General features: G+C 31.9%; 1 protein-coding gene across 3 annotated transcripts; it reads right to left on the reverse strand.

Moving 5' to 3' along the window:
• Nucleotides 1-1,457: 1,457 nt before the first annotated feature.
• LOC139517591 (putative uncharacterized protein DDB_G0282133) lies at nucleotides 1,458-19,205 on the reverse strand. Of its 3 annotated transcripts, none has more exons than XM_071308808.1 (10): nucleotides 19,093-19,205; nucleotides 15,052-15,934; nucleotides 14,359-14,472; nucleotides 13,520-13,582; nucleotides 12,295-12,377; nucleotides 10,648-10,740; nucleotides 9,161-9,555; nucleotides 7,199-7,231; nucleotides 5,429-5,661; nucleotides 1,458-2,742 (listed from the first exon to the last, which is right to left on the reverse strand). In XM_071308808.1, the coding sequence occupies exons 2-10, from the start codon at nucleotides 15,916-15,918 to the stop codon at nucleotides 1,828-1,830; spliced, it is 2,796 nt and encodes a 931-aa protein (XP_071164909.1). In that variant the 5' UTR covers nucleotides 15,919-15,934; nucleotides 19,093-19,205; the 3' UTR covers nucleotides 1,458-1,827. The 3 variants fall into 3 exon arrangements, with proteins under 3 accessions (XP_071164909.1, XP_071164911.1, XP_071164910.1); XM_071308810.1 differs by having other exon boundaries at nucleotides 14,359-14,468; nucleotides 15,048-15,934; XM_071308809.1 differs by having other exon boundaries at nucleotides 16,881-19,125.
• Nucleotides 19,206-19,279: the final 74 nt, after the last annotated feature.

Below are 19,279 nucleotides of genomic sequence, written 5' to 3' on the forward strand. Positions count from 1 at the left end.
GTATTCGAACGATGACGACGACGACGACGACGACGCTGACGCCAACGTGATAGCAATATACGACCAAAAAATTAAAATTTTTGCGGTCGTATAAAAACAGAGTAAGGGAGGTTATCACAATATAACATTGTGTTGGGATTATCTCCCTTAAACAGCTTTTAAAATGTCTTAAGAGTTTTTTTCTATGACATCATATTTTGAGGAACCATGCATAAGTCACCCTTAGTGGTGGACTAATTAATAAAGATACTTGTATAAAACTAGATATCACTGGAATCAGAATGTTCTGTAGTTTATAATGAAATAAAAATAAAGTGTACTTTTAATAGTATAAAAAAGTTTTATCCAGAGAAAATGGGAAAATCATTGCCCAATCTAAGCTTAAAAATACTGAAATCAGTTCATGTGCACACCCATGAAGACATGATACATGAACATTTTTTATAATCAAAACTGTATGAATTTCATAGATTTTTTATCTGGTCTTTCAAAAAATTCATGCTTCAGGGTACATTCGCCTGCTCTGAAAAGAGATACAGTGGCTGCAAATAAGTTTTCAATTTTCACTGCCAAAAAAAATTATTTTAATCATTCAACCTGTTTTAATTGAAGTAAATTAACTTATTTTTACAACCAAATACAAAAAACATGATACTTTTTCACCAATTATGTTGATAAAAAGGGACTTCCATCCATGTCTATTTTTAGTCAGGGAATAACCCCTAGTTTTTTTTTATACCAAACTGTTTGTAGCACCCTCAAGTAATTGTCCATTAACATGGAAACCATTGTTTTCCCCCTTTTTTGCCCCTAATTTCTTAACGATTTGAGCCATAACCCCTGTAAGCCAATCCTTACCATCCCTTTGTGGTATGAAAACATGTGGTATAATTTCAGAGAGATCAATACACCTTTCCACAAGTTATTGTCTGGAAACTAGAAAAATGCTTTTTTGGGCCCCAATTCCTGAACTGTTAGGACCATAAACAACAAAATCAATCCCAACTATCCATGTGTGGTTATACACCTTGTGGTTAAATTTCATAGATTTGTATTCACTTGTACTGAAGTTATTGTCAGGAAACAAAATGTATTCATTCAACTGACAACAAGTTGATACCAATATATATGACCCCAAAATTTTGTCGTATAATAGTGTGGAAAACTGATTTCCCAACTGACTGATAAAAACAGACAGACGGATAGAGTGCAAACCTAAAGACCCCTTTCGACTTCGTGAGGTAGATGACTCATAACATCATTTTTATGCTACACAACCATAAACTTGCAAGTTATTTCATGCTATTTGTTTGGTTTTCTTATAAATTGCTGTGACTTTGTCATGGGAAGTACATGCAGCCATGAATGTTGTATTTTATTGGGATATAAAGAATAATTTTAAAATGCCTCGCATATGTTGTCTGTTGGATTCTTATGAAACATAAGTAAAGAATATGAAACCTCATATTTTTGTTTTATTTGACATGGTTGTGATCAAAGCACTTATTATCAAACTCACATATATAGTGTGAAGAAAAGACTTGCAACCTCAATGAAGCATTAGAATAATAGTCAACTCATACATACATGACATACATTTGACATAGTTTCATATTTACAATGACCAGATTTTATCCAAAAATGTTCACCAAAGAGCTATATTTCACAAAATATTATAAAACATCTGCAAAAATGACATAAGCTACTTTAATCATTTGTCAATGATGGAATGATCATTTCATTCTATGAATGTTTCTTTAATGAAGAATCATTTTAACATCATGTACAACTGTAGTTGTTTTTTTGTTATTCTATCTTACATAAATCTTATTTATTTAGGTTGAGAAATGTATGTACATTTTGTAGTAACATTCTTGTTCCTGGATTTCCAGGAAAATTTTGTCGGTTAGATACTTTTTTCTGACAAGCCTGCTCTGCATTTTCGTTGGATACTATATTTTCATCTCTAGACTGTTCCATATTGTCGTCACTAGACAGTTCTATAATTTCATTGTTTAATGTATTTTCACTGGTCTCATCTGTATTTCCATTGGATATTATTTTGTCATCACTAGGCAGCTCTGCTTTTTCATTGGATACTGAATTATCCTCACTAGACAGTTCTATAATTCCATTGGTTACTAAATTATAACTGGTCTCATCTGCATTTCCATTGGATAATGTTTTTTCATCACTATGCTGCTCTGCTTTTTCATTGGATACTGAATTATCCTCACTAGACAGTTCTATAATTCCATTGGTTACTGAATTATAACTCGTCTCTTCTGTATTTCCATTGGATATTGTTTTGTCATCACTAGGCAGCTCTGTTTTTTCATTGGATACTGTTTTATTACTGGTCTCAGTCGTATTTTCATTGGTTATCGTTTCTTCATCACTAGGCTGTTCTGCTGTTTCATTGGATGCTGTATTGTCTTTGCTACATTGCATTACATGTTTTACACTAGTAGATTCACAATTGTTATCTATCCTTCTAACTTTATTTTCAGATGGTCCTGTCTCACACTCTGACTGACTTTTAATTTCATTGGTGACTGACTGGTGTCCTGTCTCACATTCTGACTGACTTTTAATTTCATTGGTGACTGACATGTCACATGATGACTGTTTATTTATCTCTTTGGATGATGTGTCTCCAATACCAAAGAAATTGTTCTTAACAACATGATGAACACACTGTAATATGACATTTCTTTCATGTCGGATATCATTGGCAAGGAGCTAAAAGAGAAATTTACAGTAAAGTTAATTATTATTAAACAGTTCCATAAGTCATGTAAGATAGTATTACCAATATATTTTCTTCTTCTCTAGAACTATGTTCGCAATAACTTCCAATCAACATCTAAGTTTCCATTTTAATGAAATGTCCCAAACATATTTACTCGAACATACAAACAGATGCTCCGCAGGGCACAGCTTTATATGACCGCAGAGGTTGAACCCTGAACGGTTGGGGCAAGTATGGACACAACATTCAAGCTGGATTCAGCTCTAAATTTGGATTGTGATTAAATAGTTGACACAGAATAGGTTTGTGACACAGAATGAATGTGGTCTAATGAACTTAAAATTTTTGTTTTGCCTTTGAGCAATTCACTATGCTGTTGAATATTGATTCTCTCAAAAAAATGTTTGAAGAAATTTTCTTTTTATTTATGAAATCTGAAATGAGAAAAATTGACACCCCCCCACAACTTTTTTTTCACATCCCCCTTTCCCTTATTCCAAAACTGATCTGAATTCAAATTTCTAATAATAACTACTTATTTAAATACATCATAAAATATTAAAATCTAAAAAAAGTGCGTTTTATCACTGAATGGTAAAGATTGTTTTAATTTATTAGTTGGTAGTAAAAGTGAATATACATTGTATATTGTATAAAACGATGATTTAAGTTGATTCAACTACTATTCTGGACAAAGTAAGATAACTCCAATTGAAAATTTCTTGCTATTGCGCAATATTGTGCAATTAGATATTTCTTGCTATTGTGCAATACTGTGCAATTGAAAATACTTGCTATTGCACAATACTGTGCAATTGAAGATTTCTTGCTATTGCGCAATACTGTGCAATTGAAAATTTCTTGCTATTGCACAATACTGAGCAGTTGAAGAATTCTTGCTATTGCTGAATACTGTGCAATTGAAAATTTCTTGCTATTGCACAATACTTAATATAATAATTTTGGATCCTGATTTGGACCAACTTGAAAACTGGGCCCATAATCAAAAATCTAAGTACATGTTTAGATTCAGCATATCAAAGAACCCCCAAGGATTCAATTTTTGTTAAAATCAAACTAAGTTTAATTTTGGACCCTTTGGACCTTAATGTAGACCAATTTGAAAACGGGACCAAAAATTAAGAATCTACATACACAGTTAGATTCTGCATATCAAAGAACCCCAATTATTCAATTTTTGATTAAATCAAACAAAGTTTAATTTTGGACCCTTTGGGCCCCTTATTTCTAAACTCTTGGGATCAAAACTCCCCAAATCAATCCCAACCTTCCTTTTATGGTCATAAACCTTGTGTTTAAATTTCATAGATTTTTATTTACTTATACTAAAGTTATGGTGCAAAACCCAAGAAAAATGCTTATTTGGGCCCCTTTTTGGACCCTTATTCCTTCACTGTTTGGACCTCAACTCCCAAAATCAATCCCAACCTTCCTTTTGTGGTCATAAACCTTGTGTTTAAATTTCATTGATTTCTATTGACTTATACTAAAGTTATTGTGCGAAAACCAAGAATAATGCCTATTTGGGCCCTTTTTTGGCCCCTAATTCCTAAACTGTTGGAACCAAAACTCCCAAAATCAATCCCAACCTTCCTTATGTGGTCATAAACCTTGTGTCAAAATTTCATAGATTTCTATTTACTTAAACTAAAGTTATAGTGCGAAAACCAAGAACATGCTTATTTGGGCCCTTTTTGGACCCTAATTCCTAAAATGTTAGAGTGCGAAAACTAAAAGTATTTGGACGAGGACGCCGCCAACGTGATACCAATATACGACCAAAATTTTTTAAATTTTGCGGTCATATAAAATTTAATTTAGTATATTTTCACATCTTGACATACATGCATCTTTGAAGTTGTTTCAGAGAAAAAAGGATTTTGCAAAGGTTATGAGAAGTAATTGTAGTAGCTTTCACTGACCCTTAAGAGTACATGAGCAAATAATGTTATAAGAAGTGAAACACATACTTTGATATCACTAATATCTATATTGGTTATGTATTTTGTGTGTATTATGTATGGCCAAAATATGCCTGAATTCTTAAAAATTGATACATAGATATAAAAATTCAAAATTAATTTTCTACAAGAATTTACAAGATTTGTATCATATTTTACCGATCAGATTAAAGTGGGAAATTCTTTTCTTATATGTTAACTTAAGATCACTTGATGTTAGTTAGATGGCATCTAGTCTAAAATACACAGGAAATCTGATACATATCATAGAGTCTGTGCATCGTAAATTGTTTATTTAATTATTATTTGGATACACCCTTTAGTATATGTTATAAATCAAATATGAGAATTTGAGTCAAATTAGTGAATATTAATTTTACAGCTAATTCTTTTTTTAAAGATGTGTTCTGCTACTTGTATTTCAATCCAATAAATGAAGGCTTTATTAATGCGTAAAACCTTTAAGGAATATCTAAGATGGAAAATTGTATGAAAAAACCGCTTATTTCAAATAAGAGTATTACTATCAAATAATGTTTTAATAAACTGTAGTTTTTTTTTTAATAGGTGTAAATAAAAACAGATGTCATTATATTGGGTCTTGAAGCACATTTTATTGAAACATGGTTTTATTCAAGTTGATTCCTAAAAGAATTATTTATCATTCTGAAAGAAAATGACTCCTTATATTTACCTTTTCCAACAAAGATGGTGTACTTTTAAGTGATGGCCTCACATCTGATCCAAATTTATTGGCTTTATCTGATCTTCTTCTTTGAGGATATTTCTTTCTTCCTCTTTTCCAATCCCAACTTTCTTTGTCCTGTTCTTCAAGGCCTTCTTCATCTTTTGAGATGCTACATTTTACCTCTCCGTTCACACTTTCTGTTGTCTTTTCTTCAACAGGCACTGATGCTTCACTTTTATCTGTATATTATATAAGAAATATTTATATAAGAAAGAAATTTATGAGGCATTGCAAAAAAACTCATCTAAATTGTAAAGGTATTCCCAATTGCTTTTAAGATTTATAAAATATGATTTCATTTTGTTTTAATCTTTGAATTAAAATCAAACATCTTCAAAATTTTTATAAAGGAAATATAGCACAACACCAAACAAATATTGGGTTTCTTCAACTAATGAATAAAAATTAAAAAAAAGCATTGGTTGAAAGGTTTGTAAGTTATTGCACAGAAAATGTAAGCAGTCACCCACATATTGTTCTTCACCAAATAAATAACTTTTTTTCCTAAAAAAAACCCCACTTCATTACAGAACAATTATGGACACACAACCTGAGATGCAATCTCTATAACTTTACTAATATTAAGGTATCAGTTAATATTGTGTCAAGTCATCAACTGTCAAGTCTGCTTCAGTCTAAAATTGCTGTCAAATGTGACCTTGATTTTTGACCCACTGACCTTAAAAATATAGTTTTACTTCCTTTTAACACACATTGACTACAAAAGATTGCTTCAGGTCTGAACTATGACTAAAAAAAATATTGTTCAGAATGAAAACTCTTTTTTTTATGTTTCACTACTATCTTTACACTTGATCTACTGTCAGACTGAAAATACAATGAGGGTTTATACCAAGGACATTTTCTAGCTAAGTTTATTGCCAGTGGGACATATGATTAAATAGATATCATCCTAAAACCAAACTATGTCCAAAACCATGTCTTACAAATACAGTTGTGACCTTGACTGTTGGAAATATAACTCAAGTGTCTTCTTCACCAAAAGGGGTATTATCAAACATAGTTTTGTAAAGATATTTTTGTTCTTATACTGACTACGGGTATTTAAAAACTATATGCTTCAAGCTCCCTAAATTCCTTAATCTTGCAAAATATTCAATACTATAACTAAAACAAGAATGTGTCCATAGTACACGGATGCCCCACTCGCACTATCATTTTCTATGTTCAGTGGACCGTGAAATTGGGGTCAAACTTATAATTTGGAATTATAATTACAAAGATCATATCATAGGGAACATGTGTACTAAGTTTCAAGTTGATGTAACTTTAACTTTATCAAAAACTACCTTGACCAAAAACTTTAACCTGAACTTTGCACTATCATTTTCTATGTTCAGTGGACCATGAAATTGGGGTCAAAACTTTAACCTGAAGCGAACGGACGCACAGAAGGACACACAGACGGACGAACGAACGAACGAACGGAGGCACAGACCAGAAAACATAATGCCCCTCTACTATTGTAGGTGGGGCATAAAAATAAAACAATTACAGCCATCTTTCCCTCAAAAAGCGTGATTGGGATCAATATCAAAGACAAAAACACTATAAACAGTTATTGACAACTTCTATCATGTTGATTGATTTTAATTTTTCTCTTAGTGGACATTTTAATATATTAATACCCTCATTTACATTTTCTTTATAAGCCATAGACCCTAGTTATGTTTTCTAAACATGTAATATACATACCATTAGCCTCTGCATTACCAGCTTCAGACTTCTCTGAAAAGAATAAACTTTTACATTTTTAAACACACTCTGGAACCAATCTTTAATGAACTCTGCAACACCAATATTTGTTTGCACATCAAAATTCTTAAAAATGTCTTCATTTAAAGTTACCTCTATTGATCATTATTTAAAACTGATGGTAGAACAATCTACATAACAGTTTTCAGAACGCTATTAAATCTAAAATCCTTGCTAGAGTTGTGATTGAATGGTTCTTTGATTCGTTTATCCAAAAAATGTCTATAGAAGACCCTCATGACATCCACAATCTATCTTTATATATCATAAAGAAAATTAAAGAACCTTAGTGAGCACACTCACATACCCCACGTCCCCACATTGTCATTGGAGAAATTAAATAAGTATAAGAAAAAATATTGAATAATAATTTCCTGTCAATATACATAGTATGTCCTTATTATCCACAAAATTTCATGAAATTATGTTGTGTGTTTTCAGAGGAGTTGAGATGACAAACTGTTGCAGAAGTACATTGAAGCAAATAAGTTCAAAGGGGCATAACTCCTAGAAAAAAAATTGAACCGTACTTTCCTGTTGATATGCACATCTACATAGTATGTCCTTATTATCTACAAAGTTTCATGAAATTCTGTTGTGTGGTTTGAGAGGAGTTGCGAGGACAAACTGTTGCAGTAGTACATTAAAGTAAATAAGTTCAAAGGGGCGTAACTCCTAGAAAAAAAATTGAATCGCAATTTCCCGTCGATATGCACAACTACATAGTATGTCCTTATTATCTGAAAAGGTTTCGTGAAATTCTGTTGTGTGGTTTGAGAGGAGTTGCGATGACAAACTGTTGCAGTAGTACATTAAAGTAAATAAGTTCAAAGGGGAGTAACTCCTAGAAAAAAAATTGAATCGCAATTTCCCGTCGATATTCACAACTACATAGTATGTCCTTATTATCTGAAAAGGTTTCGTGAAATTCTGTTGTGTGGTTTGAGAGGAGTTGCGATGACAAACTGTTGCAGTAGTACATTAAAGTAAATAAGTTCAAAGGGGCGAAACTCCTAGAAAAAAAATTGAATCGCAATTTCCCGTCGATATGCACAACTACATAGTATGTCCTTATTATCTGAAAAGGTTTCGTGAAATTCTGTTGTGTGGTTTGAGAGGAGTTGCGATGACAAACTGTTGCAGTAGTACATTAAAGTAAATAAGTTCAAAGGGGCGTAACTCCTAGAAAAAAATTGAATCGCAATTTCCCGTCGATATGCACAACTACATAGTATGTCCTTATTATCTGAAAAGGTTTCGTGAAATTCTGTTGTGTGGTTTGAGAGGAGTTGCGATGACAAACTGTTGCAGTAGTACATTAAAGTAAATAAGTTCAAAGGGGCGTAACTCCTAGAAAAAAAATTGAATCGCAATTTCAAGTCGATATGCACAACTACATAGTATGTCCTTATTATCTGAAAAGGTTTCGTGAAATTCTGTTGTGTGGTTTGAGAGGAGTTGCGATGACAAGAAACAGGACTGACGGACGGGTCAAAAACATTATACCTTCTGCAACTTCGTTGCGTGGGGTATAATAAATGATAATTTAATATCAGTGCATGTTGTTGTTGGTTGCCGTCTGTTCTACAATTTTTCATTTATTGTTTGGTACATAACTCAGGACATTGGTTTTCTTGGTTTAAATTTAGGTTATTGGGACCTTTTATAGCTTACTATCTATAGGGTATGTTGAAATTGAGGTTATTGGGACCTTTTATAGCTTACTATAGGGTATGTGTTTGCTCATTATTGAAGGCTGTACAGTGACCTAAAGTTGCTACATCTACTTCATCTGAATCTCTTAAAAAGTTGTTTTCATTGGCAATCATAACACATCTACTTATTTTTATAATGAACTGATGCTTCATAATTTTGTCTTAAAACAAAGATAATGGAAATCACCTAGAACCCTTTTTGTCCTTTGAGTTGGTATTCCAAGTTGTTCTTTCTCAATTCTGGTCAATCTTCTGCATTGAGCTCTTATAATCCTGTATTTACTCCAATCTTCCTGGTTCCCCGTTCTTTTTGCTCTATAATGAAGTGTATTTCTTTGTTTAATCATGGCCTTGATTTCTTCTGTCATGAATGGTTTATCTACAACATCTTTTTCTGACTGGTCAGAGGTGTGACCTTCATGACCTTCAGACTGGTCAAGTTTTGGTACTTTAGCATCTCCCATCATCTCTATCATAGGTTTCTTTCTCCTTCTGTTTCTCTTTCCTCTTACATTCTTGTCTCCAGGACAGGCATCATCTCCATCATTTTGTTGTCCATTGAAGTTCTTCCCTTTCATTTTCCTGTAAGTATAGAAGTAAATGGTTCAAGTAACAGATAGACAAATATCTACTTTCAACACCTTTCAACTGAATGTGTATAGCCTCAGGACGTCTTAAATTGGTGAGCATAAAACAACAGTTATTCATTTTGAAACTCAAGGTTTGAATAATCATTTCTCAGAGAAATGTCTAATTCCAACAATAAAAGATACAAATAATAACTAATAAACTGTTGACAAAGAAATATATCTTGCATGAGTAATTTTGATATAAATTTGCAAAGATGAAATTAAACTTGGAGAAACAGATGGACAAACTATTAAAGTGATTTTTATATAGCCTAAACTTCTAGAGTTGTGGTATAGCATTACATACAGATCAGGGCAGATGGACAAACTATTAAAGTGATTTTTACATAGCCTAAACTTCTAGAGTTGTGGTATAGCATTACATACAGATCAGGGCAGATGGACAAACTATTAAAGTGATTTTTACATAGCCTAAACTTCTAGAGTTGTGGTATAGCATTACATACAGATCAGGGCAGATATTTAATGCATCATGGAGAGAACAAGTTAATTTGATATGAATATGAACACTGGTATGTGCTAGTCCGACACATTTGGCCAAATTTTTAACAAACTATATAAGGGTTTGTGGTATGATTAACATTGATCCGCCAGCATCCATACAGTTACAGTCTCCAACAAGAAATGTTATGCTATTGCTGGTACTTACTGCATCCTTATATGAAGCAGAGAAGCAGCAAATACCAATTTTCAGTCTTTGGTTTAACTAAACCAGATATCAGTGATAAAGCAAAAGGATATCCAATAGTAGGGTTTCATTCATTTCATATGAAAATTTCATAAATACATCAAGATGTCTTTTATGGTTAACTTGTGTTGTTAAGTTGCTGTCTCATTGAGATTTTCATTCACATACACAACAAATAAGTTTATTCAATTAAAAAAATAATATAATGACATAAAGGGTTAATTGAGAACACAACCTCTAACAAAATAAAGTAATCAATGTACTTTTCTATACACTTCCCCTGTTAATTATTATGCTATATTAGTAATACCAGTCAAAGGAAACTAGTATAGTTACCCAAAGTATTTTGTCTCTAGAACCTCTCCTCTTGATTTCTTCTCCTCTAAAATAGCCTTCTTCTTTTCTATATTTACAGTTGTTGGAAATTTCCTGAAATAAATTTACCACGGCATTGTGTATAACAATTATCTAAAATAGCCTAATTTTACTGCATATCTTTGTTATACTGAACAAGAACTGTCAGAATGACAGTAAACCAGATTTTTTAACATTTATTTGTGTCTTGCCATTTGTAAATATCAAAAGGACCAAAACTCCTAAATGGTAAAAGTTACAATCATCAATATCAAACTTGACCTCTATTTTGTCAACAGTAACAACATTTTAAAATTTTAAAAGCTTTGTTTGAACAGTTCATGAGCAAATGCACAGACACGAGTGGAAACGTCATTTTTCAATCTTTCAAGAACAAAAACTCCTGAACGGTAAAAGTCAAAATAGACATTATTGAACTAGACATCCATTTTGTTGTCACTACAACATATTTAAATTTAAAAGCTTTGGTTGAACGGTTCATGAGTAAATGCACGGACAACATTTGGCTGCCGCCTGCCTGCCCGCTGTACATCCCCAAATCAATAACCAGTTTTCACTTTGTAAATATGGTTAAATATTAATGACAGATCACAATAAAATGCTCTGCAGGATGCAGCTTGATACGACTGCAGAGGTCGAACCCTGAACAGTTGGGGCAAGTATAGACACAAAATTCAAGCTTGATACAGCTCTGAATTTGGATTGTGATTAAATAGTTGACACAGCATAGGTTTCTGACACAGAATGAATGTGGTCTAAGAACTTAAAAATTTTAAATTGGACATTTACCTATTATGGTCCAATATCCAAAATCTAAATACATGGTTAGATTCAGCATATATATATATATATATAAAAAAAAAATCAATTTTTGATGAAATCAAATAAAGCTCAACTTTGGACCCTTTCGACCTCAATGTGGACCAATTTGATAACGGGGCCCAAATATCAAAAATCTATATACATGGTTAGATTCAGCATATCAAAGAACCCCATATATTCAATTTCTGTTGTAAACAAACGAAGTTTAATTTTGGACCCCGATTTGGACCAACTTGAAAACTGGGCCCATAATCAAAAATCTAGGTGCATGTTCAGATTCAGCATATCAAAGAACCCCAAGAATTCAATCTTCCTTTAGTGGTTATAAACCTTGTGTTTAAATTTTATTGATTTCTATTTACTTATACGAAAGTTATTATCCATAAATCACCATCTTCGGACAATGCTGACTACGACGACGTGATACCAATATACGACCAATTTTTTAAATTTTTTTTTGCTGTTGTATAAAAAGTATCACATAATATTGAACTAGCTACTTAATAGATGGCAAGAAATTGGTTGTTCTACTGGCTTTCCAAGTGTAACTTTTACAACTGAAATTCTTTTCTAATATTTCAGGATGCAACCAACATTTACAGCCTTTGTTTTAACTTGTATCTCACATTTTATACAGTATTTAAAATTGTTTCCCATATATTTTTGCCTTTTAAGGGGTTTCCAACAAATCTATAACATTTTTCAATGATTTTTTCACTGTTATTAGATTTTAATGGTGTATATCTTAATGTCTATCCACCCATACTCCACTCCAAATTTTCTTACAGCCTGCGCTCTTCTTTCCATTTTTCTATATCATCCTGTGATTCAACACTCCAAATCTTCTTAGCTAGTCCACTTTTATGTTGCTGGAAAATTACAAATATCTGTGTTATACAGTATTATATACAGAATAGTTATTTGCATGGTTTCATATTTTACAGCGTTGGTAAATAATTAAGTCTAGTTTATACACTTGTTATCTTAATAAATTGTTGACACAGCAATATGTGCCACTTCCTGAAGAAAATCAGGAAAAAAACCCAATCTGATGGACAGCAAAATTGCTAAATTAATTAAAATTTTCTGGATTATGACACACAGAGAAAGATTGAAAGTTATGCAACTTTATAGAAAATATCATTGTCTATCAAAAGTAGAGCCTATCAAACTATCTTAAGAAGAAAACTTAACATTGAAAATTACTAATTAATTAAAAGTCACTGAATCATGATTCACAGGCCACAGGGTAGGACCTCGAAATAATCTTAAAAATGTTATTTACTGATAGTGTTGCAACTTAATAGAAAATATCATTGATCTATCACAATTATTTCCCTTCAAACTCTCTTGAGCAGAAAACTTATATTTGAAATTACTAATTAATTCAGACACTGGACCATGACCTAGGGGCAGGGACTTGAAACAGTCATCAAACTGATTGTAACTTTATAGAAAATATTGTTGACCTATCACAACTCAAAAGAAGTTCCCTTAAAATTGACTTAAGAAGAAAACTTAACAATTGTTGACTTATGTCCTCCATCAACTTATCATGCCATATATAAATGTATAGTAGTATAAATGCTTTAACTTGGTCCCTTTTGTGATAAAAATTGATCAAAAGCTATCACATTTTTTGTATTTCTTATACATTTCTTTCATATACAAAATAAATGTCTTATGTTGTGTCGACATTTTAAAGCAGACAAAGACTGAAATTACTTAAGTTTCCTGAGCTGGATTTTGAATAACATCTCTTGCTTTGGTGCTGGTACATTTTAGTGATTTAAATAATACTAATTATCATGGTGATTCAGTACATTCAACTACTCTTGCTGAATTGAAAACTCATAACTAGCTTTAGTTAGTTGTTTGCTCAGGTTGTTTGACACATTCCAAGTTGCCATTCTCTATTCTATTATGAACTAACTATATTGAAAATCAGACGGCCCTGAAAGAGGAACAGTGTACATGAATAATATAGTACACTAAGACATAAACTACTTACCATCTGAACATGAAGGTTGACAAGTTTTGGAGCAGCTACAAAGGAACATCCAGTATAGGAACACTGCAATAATTTAACATTAAAACTGTAATTAAACTAGACAATATAATCAAATTATCATGAAAGATGATTGATTGATTGTTGGTTGCTTAACGTCCAGTGGCAAATATTTCATGCATGTTCAGGAGGAGAAAGATGATAAGTAAGTAAAAGAATTATAATTTAATTGATTGAGGATGGCTCAAGCTATTTATATAATACTACTGTCTAAGGATACCCCTTTAAAACAAAACAATTAAAATCTCATGCAGTTCAATAGAAATTATCAATGGACACAAAATACAAAAAATATTTTTATTGAAGTCCAAATAATTTAAAACATGAGTTTAATGAACAGATTTATAATATTAAAGGTTATTAGAGATATTTCATTTAGTAAAATCATTCTGGAGCAGGAATCACATTTCCTCAGAGATTAGATTCATGTGAAGTTCTACAGGGCCTCTCGATCATTTATCCTATAAAATTCTGAAACATTTCATTTTTTTTTTATATCAGATATGGATTTAGAAAATTAGCAAATCTGAATGAAGTTAGAATTCAGATTGCCTCTTTTTACCAAATAAAGATTATTTGTAGAGGAAGCCAAATCGATAAAAAAGTCCCAAACTTATTGAAGAGTAATTAAGTGCCTTACTTTTATTAGGTCATGTAGGAAATCAACTACATGTACTGTCATCATAAATATTTCTTGTCCCACAAATTATTAAAACAAAATAATAAGACCATCTATAATATAAATAATTTGAAATTTAAATCATTACTGTAAGGAGTTATACCTGTTTATGAAAGCCACAATGTTCAGTGTATTGACATTCCTGACTAAATCCACGGTCACATGTGTCACAGTAAAATTTGTTGTTTTCTGGATTATCTCCCTTGACAACTTCTTCCTACAAAACAAAAATAATTATTATGAAGATTAAAATAGATAAAAACAGAATATTGTGGGATCTACTGATGAAAATATTTTAATAATGGTGAGCAAACTCAAACTGATGACTAAATGGATAACAATTATCAATATGAATTACATTTCTTGTACCTCTAAAAAGGTAGATAATCATATAAACTGTAATTAAATATTTATCTACTAAAACAACAGATGTGACAGTGTGGTACTTCCAGGTTCTCTATATTGTGTTACTTGCAATCAAATAATGTTTAAAATGAAATTTTTAACTCATGACAGCCAAACATGAAACTTGCCTAACCTTGAATATTTAGCTAAACTTGCCTAATCTTGAATGAATGTTATAGCTAAACTTGTCTAACCTTGAATGAATGTTATAGCTAAACTTGCCTAACCTTGAATGAATGTTATAGCTAAACTTGCCTAACCTTGAATGAATGTTATAGCTAAACTTGCCTAACCTTGAATGAATGTTATAGCTAAACTTACCTAACCTTGAATGAATGTTATAGCTTAACTTGCCCAACCTTGAATGTTATAGCTACAAATGTAAACTTGCCTTCTTCATTTTCTTTTTCTGTTTCTGTTGCTTTTTATGCATCTGTTTGGGATTTTTTTTATGATTGTTTCCACTATTAGTTCCAAATTGATGGTTTTTATTTTCAAAATGATTTGTATTTCCATATCCAAACTGATCATGCTGGTTAGGATTACTGTTTCCAAATGGATTATGTTGATGGCTATTTTTGTTATTAAATTGATTTATATTGTTCTTTCCAAATTGATTTGGATTATTGTTCATATATGGATTTTGTTTACCACTGTCAACTGAATTTGGGTTGTTTCTTATAAATGGATTTTGTTTACCACTGCCAACTGAATTTGGGTTATTTCTTATATATGGATTCTGATTGTTGTTTCCCATCATCGTCTGGTTTGGTCTCTCATTGAAAGTCCCCCTTTTATTACCAGAGAAATTTTTATTTTGAGGGGAATAACTATCACTACTTCCATATGTATTTATACTTCCACCACTGTAAAATTTATACGCATTTCCATAATCAGAATCTGACCAATTCTGCTGTCCATAATTGTAATTGGAAGAAGGTGGTGTATTATCAAAATTTGGACCAATAGATGGATTTAAATTATTATTTGAACTGTGTGCTCTGTTTTGATAATAATTTCCTCTTTGATTCATATTCTGTGGTTGGTTTGGTCCATAGCTATTTCCTGGATACCAGTTTCCATCATTACTATTGCCTCTTTGAAAATTATTTCCATACTGCTGATACGGCTGTTGGTTACTGTTGCCAGAAAAATTTTTAGACGGTTGCTGAGATGCAGTCCCACTACCCCAAGGCTGATATGTATAGTTCTGATTTGACTGCTGGGGCACTTGTCCAAAATAGGAATTATTAGCCATTGTTCTAAGTCAAAACCTGTAATGAATAAATTAATATATACACTTTAACATTTAAAAAAGTGTTACTAACATTCCTTTAAAGAGGTTGAAAGAATTTTTTTCTATACAAAATATCATGTACTGTAAACTACCTTGTTTTCTCAGGTGATAAATTTGTTTTCAAGATTTAGAATAATTTGCATTTATGATTGAACATTTGTTGATAAATTGATTAACTGTGTAATAACACCACATTTAGCACCATTTTAAGCATCACTTTTGGGCTATTTTGTGACATTCAGTTTTTATGGGTTTAGGAAGCAGGAGTGCCCTGTATAGAATTATAGCTGCACCATTTCAAAATTCCTAGATACACCACTGCTAATAGATAATGCCTTGAACTAGACTTGTCCCCTTGCTACTTCATTTGGGTTTTAGGTAACATGTGCAAATGGTTTTCAAAAAGAGAACATGTTCCAGCCACATTTTATCATATTACATCTGATGGAAATTAGAGTTCTAGGAAATCTCCGATTCATTTAAAAGGTTTTATTTTCTCTTCTTTTGATATGTGTTGTAAATGTGTATATTGGTTATTTCCAAGTAAAGAAATATTGTTATTATTGTATTAAGAGAGTTTGTCAGAAGTTATTTCTAGAATTTAGCATACTGAATGAGTAATTAACGTACGTTTTACTTTTATGTTATTAGATGTATCAATAACGTCATACATTGTATATGGAGCAACTTTGTCATGTATTGTTCAGACTGTTACCTTTGGGTCAATATTTTAAGCGTGAACCCAAAAGTGTTCATTTGTGAGCTCTGAACTGGAAGAATTAATATGTCTAGATTTGTTTATTCATAAAAGTGTACTATTATAAGTATTTTGAGTCGAGGACTCGTATATTTTATGTCAGTGTTTGACGTTATGTTTTTCTTCCTGCTTAGAATATTTACTTCTGGGAATTTCAAATAAATACCAGTGCAACGTCACGTTTGTCAGTCTTTCCTGTGTTTACATTTGGCTTGCAGCAAGGCTCATCCCGTGGGGTTCCTAGAGGTAAGAAGCAGCGCATTTAGCTGTATGCCTCGCAGTTGATATTATGAGTAAGGGTTATAGTTAAGAGGTAAGAAGAAGCACAGATACATTGTAGCTGTATGCCTTGCATTTATTTACCGTAAAACTATTTGTTATTGTAGAATTTATTAGATATCCCATTTGACCCGTACGAAAAAACAAGACTGTCAAGAGAAAGAATACTATTTATGTAGCTTCGCCCCCTTTGTTAATATTATTTTGATGTTAGAATATTGAACATGTATGGAAATATATCTAAGTTTAATGAACCTATCATTTTTACAATTGATTATTTATTCACGTGCGCTACCAATGATGAGAGAACAGACAACAGATTTGATGGCCGTATTTATTTATTACCCTGTGTATTTACTAGTTTTATGAGATATTCGTATTTGCTGGCTCTATAACTATACAAAAACATAGCAAGAAGCAGAAATTACGACAATGTGCATAACAAGCTTGCTAAATCTAAAAAAAAAAGCAAGTGCTTATGTTTGTCAAAAAATTCCTATATCTGTCAATGTTGTGAATGAACTGGATAAAACCATTCAAGAATTAACAATTCAAGACAAAAAATTTGAAGAGGATATTACTTGGCTGAAGCCTGAACAACACACACTCCTTGAAGGCAAGAAACATCAAGTATTGACAAGAAGACTTCAAGAATATATATAAAGCCAAGAACAATAAGAAAATTAACTTAAACCAGTAAAGCAGCCATAACTGAATCAGTTAAGGAATACAAATAAATCTGGCTAAGGAGCTTACTAAGCAGCTCTAGATCAATTTTCAGTTTTGACCCTACTTCTTCAAGTGACAATGAAGAGGATAAGGATCAAGCCCAAATTAAAAGCAATGCTTTACTATATTTTTTGTTGAAAGGCAAACAAAAACATAAAGCTGTTTCAGGTGAAGCAAGGGCCATCAATTATCAGTGTGCCATGGTCATATGAGCATGCCCTAACCATATCATTGAATTATTCTGATAAAGAATTCAGACTCACACAGCTACATGTACTAAGAGGTGAAACATTTATCATGCATAATAGAAGAACCAGTCATTTAGATGCTCCGACAAAAGCATTTGATAGTCCTACTATATCTCGACCAAAAAAATCATTTAAACCGAAATAAAGGAATCATATCCATGTTATCATGCTCATGCTGAGGTTTTGAGTTTGATGGAAAGGGGTCTTCAAAATAAGCTAATACTAAAAGAGCAATAACTGACAAAAGAATCAGTAATAAGTATCAGTAAGTGGTCTTGTCAAAATCACTATTGTCACTGACACTTTTTAAGGTTCATGTGGACCCTTTGGCTAAAATGGCTGTTTTCTCACCCCAAAATTCACTCTGAGTACAGACAAACCTGTGCATCTGTAAAAGTTTAAGGCATAGCATGCCCTAGATAAATAAATTTCAAATGGGTTTTATGTTTTAGAAAAATAAAAACACAACAGGATTTTGCAGTGCACTTTTTTTCATTCCTCTAGAAGGTGCCAAAATAAACTAAGTTGGAAAAGAGTTTTGAGAACTTCCCTACTGTTAATAATTGAAGTGACATTGACAATAGATGGACAATGTTAATAGATACTTAACAATAATTGGTGATTTAAACTACATGTATGTACCTGGATGGACCATATCAACATGATCAAGGGAAACTCAACTGTTAGTTAATTTTATGATCTTCTGCACTACAAAATCCAGTTAAGTTCTGAATTTTCTAAATTATACAATGTATTTGAATTCTATTTATCTAGGGCATGCTACATTATACAATGTATGCCTTGAAACAGATGCACAGGTTTGTCTGTAAACAGTAAATTTTGAGGTGAAAATGCAGTCATTTTAGCCGAAGGGTCCACATGAATCTTAAGTTTTTGAATATTATGATTATGTAAATGAATTAGTGTATCGTCTATGGCCGAACTTGCAGTTTGGCCGAAACGACTTACGGTCGACTGGTTCAGTAACGTCTGAGAAATTCTAACATAATATTAATATTAAAACTATGACAATAAGCTAAATCAATTTGTTCAACAGTTATATTGAAAGAAACGGATTCTACAAAACATAAATGCATTGAAAATAAACGAAATTCTTATTACTGCTAGGTCTCCTGGTAGGCTGCTTCCCACGAGGTCTTCCAGTTTGTTTATTTCTCCTAACTTCCGGTGCCCGCAGTTAATAGCCTCATTTGTTTTTATTTACATTTTATTAAACAATTTGTTAAAATAACAATACATCTCTTTGTGGTATCATATTAAAATATATAATAATTTAAAACTAAGATAA

This window comes from Mytilus edulis, chromosome 3 (genome assembly GCF_963676685.1).
Source record: "Mytilus edulis chromosome 3, xbMytEdul2.2, whole genome shotgun sequence".
In the NCBI taxonomy this organism is placed as follows: domain Eukaryota; kingdom Metazoa; phylum Mollusca; class Bivalvia; order Mytilida; family Mytilidae; genus Mytilus; species Mytilus edulis.